The sequence below is a fragment of the Rousettus aegyptiacus genome, unplaced genomic scaffold (genome assembly GCF_014176215.1).
Source record: "Rousettus aegyptiacus isolate mRouAeg1 unplaced genomic scaffold, mRouAeg1.p scaffold_m13_p_6, whole genome shotgun sequence".
Classification (NCBI taxonomy): domain Eukaryota; kingdom Metazoa; phylum Chordata; class Mammalia; order Chiroptera; family Pteropodidae; genus Rousettus; species Rousettus aegyptiacus.
The window spans coordinates 5125772-5138762 of NW_023416309.1; the positions used below are offsets into that span (position 1 = coordinate 5125772).

Sequence of the window (12991 nt, forward strand, 5' to 3'; positions counted from 1 at the left end):
TCCCAAACATGTATAACATTTTCCTGCCCATTGCAAATCAGGAACTCCAAGGAATGGGACGCAATACAAGCACATATCACTTTGCCTTGAACCTGGGTGTAGTTGTGAGAAGTGCGCAGCAGAACAGGAAATATTTGTATGTGAATTTCTAGGTTTACCCTTCAGGAGCACTTGTTTGGATTCAATTCTAAATAGCATATTGAAGATTCTGAAAAATAAACTAAGACCATTGCTCAAGTCCCAAATTAGCCTCTAGAAAGTATAGTACATTCAGAACAGATCTGAAGAGTATGGCAAAGGCTTTGGAAACAGAACTGATATTTCTAAAGGTGGCTAGCTGGAACTAGTGGCCTGAACTGAACTAGACTGTTGGCTTGTTAAGAAAAAAAAAAAAAAAAATTAATACTCTCCATAACCTTTAAAAAAGATCCAAGTATTCAACATACAAACAAGGAAAATTTTAACTCACATAGAAAAGGACAAGCAACAGACATCAATGCCAAAATAACAAAGAAGTTGAAATTAATTGGAAGAGATTTTAATAGAGTTATTATAAAAATTTTCCAAAACTAAGGGGAAATTCTTTAAGGGAACAGAAAGAGGAAGTTTCAGCAAAGAAACAAAATATGAAGTGGAAACAAATGAAAATTTTAGAACTAAAGATTTAATAACCAAATTTTAAAATATAACAAATGGACTAAATGCCAGCATTTAAGATGACAGAGTGAACTTGAAGATAGGTCAACAGAAATCATCCAATCTGAATAATGAAAAGAAAAAAATTGGCAAACACAAATAACAACAAAAACAGCCTGCTAAGAAAGCTTTGGGACAACAACAACAGATCTAACATTCATGTCATCTAAGTCACAGAACAGCGTGGAGCAGAAAAAAATATTTGAAGAAATAATAGATAAACAAACTTCAAATTTGTTGAAAGACATGAACCTTCATTATTTGAAAAGCTCAATTTAAAATAGAAAATAAACAAAGTGTGCTCTCTGAACAAAGGACTTTAACTAAATCAATAACAAAAGAATAATCTTTATATACTTAAAAAGTAAATATCAAACTTCTAAATCATCTCTAGGTGAACAGAAAAGGCCTCAAGATAAATATTTTGAGTTGAAGAAAAATGAAGACACCACAAATCAAAATTTATGGAATGCAACTAAAGCAAATGCTTAGAGGGAAAATTATCGTGAGATGCTTACATTAAAACAAAAATGTCAAATCCAAAACTGGAGCAAAATAAACCCAGGACAAGCAGAAAGAAGAAAATAATGGAGCAGAAATTAATGAAACTGAAAATCAGGAAAGAGAGAGAAATCAATGATACCAAATACAAGTTTTATGACAATTACAAAGCCTCTACTAAAACTGCCAGAGCTAAAGAGAGAAGGCACAAATCACATATCAGGACACAGAAGACATAAATCAGGAATGAAAGTAGGAATATCATTACAGATATCTCAGGTATTAAAAGCAAATAAGAAAAATTGTACTATGAGTGACACTAAGCATATCAACTTGACAACTTACATAAAATGAAGAAATTATTCAAAAATCACAAACTGCCTAAACTCATCCACGATGAAATAGACTACTTGAGTAGATCTGCGATTATTAATAAAATGAGTGCATAGTTTAAAACTTCCACAGAAGAAATACTGAAGGACAGAGATTTTCCTGGAAAATTCTTTCATAATTTAAAGGAATAATATCAGTTCTACACAATTTTTTGGAGAAAAAATAAATCTAATTAATTATAAAATTACTCCAATCAATTAATGAGGCCAGCATTTACCTTTACCAAAGGCTATATAGATCAATATCCTTCATGAACACAGACACAAAAGTCCTTAACACACATACATACACAAAAGTCCTGTGAATCAAATTCAACAACACAAGAAGAGGAAAAGACATGAACTAGTGGGGTTGATCCTGGGAATGTAAAGTAGGTTCTACTGTCAAAAAACAATGTAATCAACCATATCAAGAGATAAAAGATCTATATGATTATACCAATAGATGCAGATAAAGTTACTCACAAAATTCAACATCCATTCATGATAAAACCTCAGCAACAAAGTAGGAATAGAACTTGCTCAATCTGATCAAGTCCATCTAAAAAATCCTACAATTAACATCATATTTAACAGTGAATGACTGAATGATCCCTAAAACACAGAACAAGGCACTCCTACTTATTTTAATATTGTACTAGAGTTTCTACCCACTGAAATTAGGTGAGGAAAAAAAAAAAAGACAAATAGGAAGGAAAGGAATAAAATATTTTCTAGCCAATCAATACAATTTTTGGTATAAAAAACTCCAAAATATCTATAATAATACTACTACAATTAATACCTGATTTAGGAAAGTCACGAGATACAATGTCAATATGCAAAAATCTACTATTTCTTTGGCAAAGAACAACTGAAAATTGAAATTAAAAAAAAAAGAGACTACCATTCATATATATTTAGGTACAAATCTAACGAAATATAGACAAACTATATTAAAAACAAAAATAGATGAAAGAAATCAGACATAACCTAAGTAAATGGAGGACATATTGTTAATGGACTGGAAGACGCGATCTTGTTGAGATATCACTCTCTTCCAAATTCACTATAGATCAGTGCCCTCCCAACCAAATCCCAGATTTTTTTATAAAAATAGAAAAGCTGCTTCTAAAATTTATGTAGTTAGGCGTAACAAAAACAAAAACAAAAAAGAGTCAAACAATTTTGAAAAGAAAAAGTTGGAGGAGTCACACTACTTCATTTTAAGACTCACTATAAAGCTATAGTAATCAAGAGTGTGATACTAGCAAAAGGACAACACTGTACAGAATGGAGTCCAGAAACGGACCTACACATATATGCTCAAAGGCATATGTGACAAAAGTACAAAGGTAATTCAATAGAGAAAGGATAGTCTTTTCAACAAATGGTGCTAGAACATCCACATGCAATAAAATTAATGTTTCTCATACCTCACATCATCTACAAAAAGTCTCAAAACAGACTGTAGACCTAAATGTTAAACTTAAAACTATAAAACTTCTCCAAATAAATACAGAAAATTTTTGTGACCTCAGGATGGGCAAAGATTCCTTAGATACGGTACCAAAAACATTATCATAAAAAACTGATAAATTTGACTCCAAGAGAACTTCTGTTCTTTATAAAATGATTAACAGAATGAAAAGAGAAGCCATGGACTGGGAGAAAATATTTCTAATAATTTAGGTAACACTGAGCATAGTGCTTAACTAACAGATAGCAGCTGCTATTTTTTAAATAATAGCAACAACAAAATAATGAGAATGTGAAGGTCTAGGATTTTTAACTGATTTCATTAACTCACATTATATACTGCTGCCAAAAAATCTAATTCCATTTTTCAATATTCATTTGTTTCATCATTTACATACCTCATAAAGGATTTATGTATAAATATATAAAGCCTTATCAACAATCCATATTAAAACAGAGAACAATTCTGTTAGTGGACAAAAGAACAGACACTTAACCAAAGAAGATAAATGGAAAACAGGCATATGAAAGAAAAGCTCAATATCATTAGTCCTTAGGCAAATACAAATTAAAACCACAGTGAGATACTACCATACACCCAAGAGAAAGGCTTTTGAAAACTACTGTCAATACCAAGTGTGAGCAAGGACACAGAACAATTGGAAGTTTCATTAATTATTAGTGGGAATTCAAAATTATGTAGCCACTTTGAAAAACAGTTTGGCAGTTTCTTAAAAAGTTAAATATATTACTTACCATACTACTCAGCAATCTCATTTCCACGTATTTACCCAAGAGAAATAAAAACATGCATACGTGAAAATGTATGAGTGCATGAGTGTTTACACCGTTTTATTCATAGTTGCCAAAAACTGGAAAGTGGCACAAATATAAATGGATAAACAAATTGTGGTACATGCTACAATGGAATACTATTCAGCAATAAACAGAACAAACTACAAATACAAAGAATAGCATAAATAAATTTGAAATGAATTATGATAAGTGAAAAAAAGCCAAACTCAAAAGGCTATATATGATTCCACTTATGTGAGTCTTGAAAAGGTAAAACTACAGAGACAATAAACAAATCAGCAGCTGCTAGGAGCCAGCAATCACTATAGAAATTGACTATTTTTTTTTTAAAGAAATTTGGGGGTATGACTATAAAATCTGCACAAATGCATGCATTTGTCAAAGCTCACAGAACTGTACAACAAAAATGTCTGAATTTTAGTGTGTAAATTATGCCTCAATGGAACTGTACTAGGTAGAATAGTATCTTCCTAGAAATTCATGCTAATCCAGAATTTGTGAATGTGATTTGTTTTGGAAATAGGTCTTTGAAGATGTAATCAAATTGTGGTCATACTGGGTTAGGGTGGGGCCTAAATGCAATATTACTGGTATTTTTATAAGAGAAATTTGAACCCACAGACACATAGGTCATATAAAGATGGAGGCAGAGATTCGAGTTAATGTATCTACAAGCCAAAGAACGCTCTGGATCACCAGCAACTACCAGATATTAAGAGATAAGGAAGATTCCTCTCTCAGAGCCTTCAGAGGAGTACACGGTCCTAATAACACCTTGATTTCATATTTCTAACCTCCAGAAGTGTGAGAGCATAAATTTCTGTTGTTATATGCCACTCAGCTTGTGGTACTTTGTTATGGTGATCCTAGAAAACTAATATAAGACATGACTAAAAAAACTAAAAGCAAGCAAAAAGAGAACCTCCAGATAAATTTCGTCATAAAAAAAAAGAAATATAACTGATATAGCATTATTATTATAACACAAGAGGCAAAGTAGTATTAAAGATGAAAAGTATTAATAAGTATAAGCAAAGACTTTAATTAGTGATGAGACAAACAATCCACTAAGATGTACCAATCACAAAAATTTATACACAGTAGTTCCTCCTTATCCACAAGGGATAGGTTCCAAGACCCCCCAGTGGATGCCTAAAACTGCAAATAGTATAAAACTCTCTATATAATGTCTTTTCCTATACATACCTACCTGTGATAAAGTTTAATTTATACATTAGGCACAGTAAGAGATTAACTATAATAACTAATAATAAAATAGAAGAATTATAACATACTGTAATAAAAGAGACCATGTGAATGTGGTCTCTTAAAATATCTGGAACTTTCCATTTAATATTTTTGGACCATGGCTGACAGATAACTGAAATCAAGGAAAGTAAACCCATAGATAAGGAGGACCACTGTCCTAATAAAACAGCCTGAAGATACTAAAACAAAAATTGACAGCTTTAAAAGCAGAAATTGAGAAAAATCCATAATTATAGCAGGAAATTAACATTATTCTTAAAACTCAATAGATAAAAGACAATAATTTAACAAGGATAAATAAAATATAAACAATTTAAAAGCTAAATATAACAGACATACTGCTACCTAAAATATATAAAGAGAATACAATACACATTCTATTCAAACAAACATAACAGTCACAAAAATTGACCATGCTCTAAGCCAGAGTATAAGCAAAGGCTTTAACAAACTACACTACACTGGATAAATCTAGCCAGCTGCCTATTTTCATTATAGTCCATGAGCTAAGAATAATTTTTACATTTCTAAATGGGTACATTATATATGATTTTGTAAGTATTTTATGTAGATATGCCTTAAATATGCCTCTTGTCTGAAAGGGCTAAAATATTTACTATGTGGCCCTCTGAGGAAAAGTTTTTTTCCTTTCCTCTGCTTTAGGATACAAAGAAAATATCAACACATTCCAACGAGTTTATATCATATAAGTATTATTCCTTATTATTACTGTACTAAGATTAGAAAGCAATTAAAAAAATGAAAGCCCCATAACACCAAGCCAATATTTTTGAAAGCTGAAAAAAATTAGTCTAAATAAAATCAATTTATAATACAGCCAAAGACAACTAGGAGTTATTAATGTTTGAGTTACTTCTATGCCTCAAAAAAATAAAAAATAAAGTCTCATTTTTAACAGAAAAAGTTATTATTTCCATCAAAGTACCAGAGCTTAAAGATTATGAATATAACCTCTAACTGGATCAATTAATAAGACCATATCCCCTCCAAATAACTTTGACACTGACCAATGGTAGTACTCTCTATTAAACCTCGACTAAGATGAAAAGTATCCAAGCGAAAATTAGAAAATATTTTGAAAAAAGTTTCTTTAACCATTGTTTTTTTATTTTTTATTGGGGGGGGGGTACAAAATGGAAACAAAACCTTCTATTTTAAAAAATACATTGAATAATCATGCATGCAATGTCAATGCTTCACAGTACACATACTAAGGAGCTACCAGCTACTGACCAGTGCTGAGCAATGTCGTAAGCATTTTACATAATAAATTCAGAAATAACACATAAAACTACAACCCATCACTGCACAAAAAAATTAGCAATTCATAGCTAATTGATTGTCCAAGAATTCTGGGCTGATTCGCTGAATGAAATGCCTCGGCAATTTCTATATAAATTCTAGTTAAGATTTTTGAACTCTGAATGCAATTAATCTTAACTAACTATGTCACAGTGTTTTATTAAGATTAAAAAGATAGATAAGTCTTCCTCTATTCTAAGAGAAACAGGTGACTAATGTAAGCAAACCATCTTCCACTTTTTTTGACATAGCATAAAAATAAAATTTTGTTCTAATATTATAACTCTCCTACATATAAACTTGTTGGAAAACCCCTATAATAAACTCCATCTTACCCAGGTGGTTCTTCCATGAGTTTGCAAAAACTGAGATTTTCCTATGAGTTCCAGAGCAGCTGAAATGGACATGAATACTTGAAATGACTAACAAAAAATTTTGGCAGTGTTGACCAATCTCTGCTGACAAGCATCATCAGTGATGTCAACAAAGCTGCCTGTGTTTCAGATAGGCTACAACACAATCACAAGAGGCATCCTAGGAAAGGAAGTAGAGAAAGAGAGATTGGTTTTCATTTTCTTTTGAAAGGTCACTTTTTTAAAAATAAAAATACATGGATGAAAAATTATATCACATCACACAGAATCTAGACTGCACTAAGAATAAATTAAGAGTAATGCCGTCATTCACCTATGGGATTTAAAAATCTAATAATTTAAGCTGCATATGAGAGGATTTAAAAAATACAGATTTATGAAGTCTAGTATTCAATAAATGCTTCAAAGATAAGGTGATGCCAACAGATGGTTGGGACGAAGACATTTTTAAAACAGAAAAATCTACCATGCATTCAAGTTGACTAATGTTGTTTTGTATGCATAGGCTCTAAGTAATCTAAGCAAATATTATTTACAAATTTCTTTGGTTTAGATTTTTAAATTAAACCTAAGTATTTAATCTGTGCATATCTGAATCAGAATATCCTTCTTCACGGGTTTCTTTTGACACTTAAAACTATTAATTGTAAATTTCTTCTAATTTTTTTACATTTAATAAAAATACTCAACTCTTCAAACATTTGAATTTACTATTGTATAAAACAAAAAAAAAACTAAATAATTACTTCTATACTACTGAGATCTTCTTAACATTTACTTTAAAAACCTATGTCCAATTTTTATCTTTTGTAGGTAAGCACATATTTCTGGGTTTTCTATATCTTCTGTTTCTATTGGAGTCAATACTATATCTTGCTCTAAAGGGCTTCCTGCCCTCACCCCTGCCCCTTTCCCTATTGTCTTTCTCACCGTATACAAACCTTAGTTTTTGGTGTTAATAATTTTGGAGTCATATTGATGAACTGGCTACTGTGATTTTGCCTGAAATTCTATTATAACTATAAACAGTACTGGAAAGAATCATAAGTTCCAATCATATACTCAGATAGTATCTTATCTTTGCCCTTTGTAACACTTCATTCTTATCATTATTTAATACTTGTATGTCCTCCTAGACTATAAGGTAGCTGTCTTGGTTAGTACATTAATATCTATTTTTACAATATTTAGCCTTCTGCAGAACATAAAAATTTTCTTTAAATCTTTTACACAAAGCTTTGAAGCTTTCTTTATAAAATGCCACAAAAAACTGGGTAAATTTATTGATGATTCAATATTTCATAAATGCAGTGATTATTTATTTCTAATTTAAATCTATGATTTACTATCCTTGGAGTCTTGAGTATAATACTATTTATCTACTACAACAGGTTTAGTTGTTTGTTTTTGGATCATGACTCACAATAAAAAATACATTTTATATTACAACCAAGTACACACACACACATATATACACACATATACATGAATGTGTATGGTTATATCTAAATGAGGATGAATGGATGGACAGATGGATATAAATATCACATGTCAAACCAGTTTCACACAAAAAATTTGTTCTTATTATATGTGATACTCCCTTAGAGTTACTATAGTATTTTACTTTATTAGGAACAAAATTACAGTTACAATGAACAAAATTTATTTCAAAACCCACTAACCAATTCTAATGTGCAGCTTTAAGTACAATACACTAAGTATGGGGTAAGAATTGTGTCTTCTTTCTATCTTACTTGGGTATCAGGCCCAAGTAAAGAGAAGAAGGCATCCATGTGTGGACATCAACTGACAAGTGATGTCAAGCTCAAGCAGAGTGAGAAGGCATCTGAATAGAGAGGGATACTGATACAGGGTGTCAGAGCCCAAACAGGGTGAGGAAGGTGTACACAGACGGTGGGAAGCCACCATGCACACAGATTCATAATCTTAGTGGGGTGAGGAAGGCAACTATAAAGGAGAGGAGGTAACGGTAGTGGTAGAAAGTTGGTTACACACAGAAGGATTGGTCAAATGAGTAAATATATTATGGAAAATAGAAACCAATTTTCTCACTGTCAGAGAAGGGAGTTATAAATATGATAAAAGAGAAATGATGTATTTAGATTGGAATTAAAGGTATGAATATGAATTGTTTTCAACATAGATAGATTAGAAATATAGTCACAGTGTGCATATAAACACCCACAAACACAAGCTCATTTTAAAGGGGCTTAAGGGCACTGAAACCCCAATAGCAATAAGCACACCTGGCCCTCAGATCTTGGCTTCTAAATACCATTTTCCAGTGGGCTCCTTGAAAAAAATGGCTGTTTCCAGGCTGGGTTAGGGAAAATACTAAATAAGCCTAGGAAATCTTGTATTGCTAAAAGGAAAGAATGAATCAAAGAATGATGGGTACACAAGTCAAAAACATAGAAGCCAAACTGAAAGAGTTCTCAAATGCCAAATCTTGGGCAGTCTAAGATCAAAATAAATCATATTCCCATTTATAACTGATTGGTAAGAAACTACAAGTGCATACTAATCTATATTAAATTACTGAATAAATTGGAAATTCGACAAGAAATAGGATATTTATATAGTTTCAAAATTCTTCTCTACAAAATACTAATTATATAGGGGAAAAGAGTAATTTGACAGTTGAGAAAGCTAGCAGACAACACCATTATCAAGTGATCAAAGCTAATGTCACTAATGGAACAAACCAAAATCATGTGCCATCTAACTGGATCCAATGAGAATAATACATTCACAAAGCAATATGTAATTCTGAACTAGATCTTCTGCTATAAAGGATATTACTGGGATAAATGGCAAAACCTGAACAGGCTCTGAATATTAGATGATAATAATCGATCAATGTTGATTGCCTGATTTTGAGACTTTGCTGTGATTATACAGGGGAAAAATCTTTATTAGTAAGAAATACATACAATGTCTGAGGGGTTATGTGCTTCAGCAGGTAATTTACTCTTGTGTGGTTCAGGAAAAAACTTCATGAAATGTGAAGAAAGTACTTGAAATGTTTTTGTAAGAATGAGAATGTTTCCAAAAAAAATTTTATATTAAAAGATGAAAGAAAATAAAATAATTTCCTTCATCTCATAACAGTATCCACAAAATAGATATAGTAGCAGTCAAACACTGAAAGTGTTCCTGTTAAGTTCAGGAGCAAGACAGGAGTAATCAATCCAATACTATATTGGAGTTCCTAGCCAGTGTATAAAGCAAAGGAAGAAACACAAACATCGGAAAGGGAAAATGTAACTATTATTACTGCTTATATGCTTACCTAAATTTAAAATTCCAAATAAATCTAATGATAAATTGTTAGTGTTAACAATAATGATATGAAGATTGCTGTATGCAAACTCGATAAATCAGTCTATTACATTTCTGTATACCAGCAACATTCTATTCTATTGTATTACAATAGCAACAAAAACTTTAAGTCCTAGAAATAGATCTAACAAAATTATACAAGGCTTTTAAGGGGAAAAGTAGTCTATTTAAACTAAATCAATAAATCACATTTTGGATACTAAGTCTAAATATTCTAAGATGTTAATTTTTCCTGAAATTGTTCTATTGGTTCAATGCTTTTCCATTTAAAATCCCAAAAGAGTTTTTCATTGGACTCAATAAAATGATTCTAACATTTTATGAAAAAGCAAAAGACTAAGAATAGCTAAGAAACCTTAGAAGAACAAGATTGGGAACACCATGATATATTATCAAATCTTAATATAAAAGCAACAGATTACACAACTTGGCACTAGGATAGTGAAGCATAAAAGGGCATTTGTTTTTTTGTTTGTTTGTTTTGTTTTTTAAGAGCAGGCACTACATATCAGAGAAGAAACACACTTTTAATACTTTTAGTACTGAACCCACAGATTATTCACATGGAAAAAAAAGAAAGCAGATCTCTTTCTCACACCTTACATATAGCAAAGTCAATTCTGAGGTATTTGTAATTTAATTATAAAGGTCTAAACTCCTAACTTTAAAAAAATAGATTACTTTTGTGACCACAGACCAAGGAAGGACTTCCTAAATGAGATCTTCTAAAAGAACAAAGGATTTCACACCATACAGTAAAAAGTAGGCCACAGAAGAAATTTGCAACACATATAACCAGAAAAATACTTACTTCTAGAATACACAAAACTCTAAATCACACAAAGATAAAAACATGCATGCGTGTGCGCAAACATAGACAGAAGACATGACCAGGCAACAAACATTCCATAAACATACAGAGAAACTCAACTTTATGACTGAAGTTTTATAAAGGAATGCAGAATATAGCTGCAATTAAATATGACCATATTCTCATCACATGACAAAAACTTAGAAGTTGGATAATACCAAATGTTGCAAAGATGATGTGGAACAAAGGAAAATAACATCTACTACTTGAGGGGAGTAAAACAGATTAAATAATTTTGGAAAATAGTTTGGTATTTCTAAAGTAGAATATTCCCATGCCTCATGATTCATAAATTCCACTCCTAAGTAGTTACACCAGAAGAATCTCTGCACATGTGTACCTGGACAATGTTCGTATCAATATTATTTGTCATAGCAAAAAACAAACAAACAAACAAAAACTCTGGAAAAAAATCAAGTGGACATCAAGAATAAAATGGACAAAGAAATTATTGTTTTTCTTGCAAGAGAATACAAAAATGAAAGTTAATGGAGTTGAAGTAAACATAAATGTGAATGAACCTTAAAGAAAATGCTGAAATGAAAGAAGTCACAGAGAAATACTTATGTAATTTTATTTCCATAAAGTTCTAAAATAAGCAAAACAAGTATTCATAGGGATACAAACATAGGTGGTTTAAAACAGACAAAAAAAGGGAAATGCTAGATTATGGAAAGGGAAGGCACTGCAGCCAGGAAGGAGAACATAGAGAGCTTCTTAACTGTCCTATTTCTTAACCTGGATGGTAACGTTATTCATTAAATTGTACCTTTCTGTTGTATGTGCTCTATGTATACTTCGTAAACATTTTTCCCCCTCTGGAGTGATGAGAAAAGTCTGGGGATACAAGCAGCATAAGTTCCCTGGCTTTTCTATGGTTCTCTGCCACTAGTGGCAATTATTCACTAGCTTCTTAACTCTTAGTGCACTCACCCAGATGCTGCTGCTACTGTTTTAAATATTCCATCCTCTCACCACTACACACATACACACATATAAAGAGGAGAAAGGAACGAGAGAGAATTATATGAGGGGAAATTATTGGTTGTTTCTTAACACTAGAGGCGAGTGGAAATAAAATATTTGTACAACAGACTTGAAAGTTCTTTAAATACTATTATATACTTTATTTTTATCCCCAAACAGGTTGACAGTGCATGAATTAAAGGGATCAAATACTTTTTAATCTCAAAGAAAATGTCAGAAAGAGATATCATCATGCCTTTCTCCTTATTTATTCTACCTTAGATTTTTCATTTCCTACTCCGAGGTCAAAATAGATACTGAATGTGATAACATGATTAAAATGAACAGGGAAAGTAATGAAAAGAAATGAAAGGGAAGAAAATGGATGGGCACGATCACTTTGAAAAACTATTATGCAATATCTACTAAAGCTGAATATCTGCACATCTTATGACCCAGCTATTCTACTCACAGGTATACAACAACAAAAATACACACATATGTTCATCATATGTGTATACATATGTGGATACTGTGGTAGCACTATTCAAAACAACTAAACACTGGAAATTGCCAAAATGCCTATGAACTATAGAACAAATGAAGTAAATTGTGGTATATTCACATCATGTAATACTCATTATGACAATGAGAATGAATGCAAAGCATAGACGGCTCACAAATACGACGCTGAGCAAAAGAAGCCAGATTAAAAAATAGCATATATATAATTTCGTTTACATAAAGTTCAAATGTAGGTAAACATATTTATGTTTTCGGAAATCAGGCAGTCACTATGAGAAATGTGAGGTGGTGACTAGAAGAAGCTTCTGTTCTGGGGTTTTGGTAATGTTCTATTTCTTGCTGGGTGCTGGCTATGAGCATTTTCAGTTTTAAAAAATTCGCTAAGGTAGAAATTTATGAATGATTCTTTTTCTATATGCATATTATGCTTCAAATGT

At 31.6% G+C, this 12991-nt stretch overlaps 1 protein-coding gene across 11 annotated transcripts in view; it reads right to left on the reverse strand.

The window, feature by feature from the left end:
* Positions 1 to 12991, reverse strand: part of CCSER2 (coiled-coil serine rich protein 2) — a 170037-nt gene that overhangs the window by 49426 nt on the left and 107620 nt on the right. The window contains exon 8 of one of the 11 annotated variants that reach the window (XM_016130173.2): positions 6826 to 6989. The exons of the other annotated variants lie outside the window; for them this stretch is intronic. Within the exon in view, the coding sequence (XP_015985659.1) occupies positions 6936 to 6989 (54 nt within the window). The 3' untranslated portion in view covers positions 6826 to 6935. Of the gene's footprint in view, positions 1 to 6825; positions 6990 to 12991 lie in introns of those variants that run through there. 11 annotated transcript variants of the gene reach the window in all.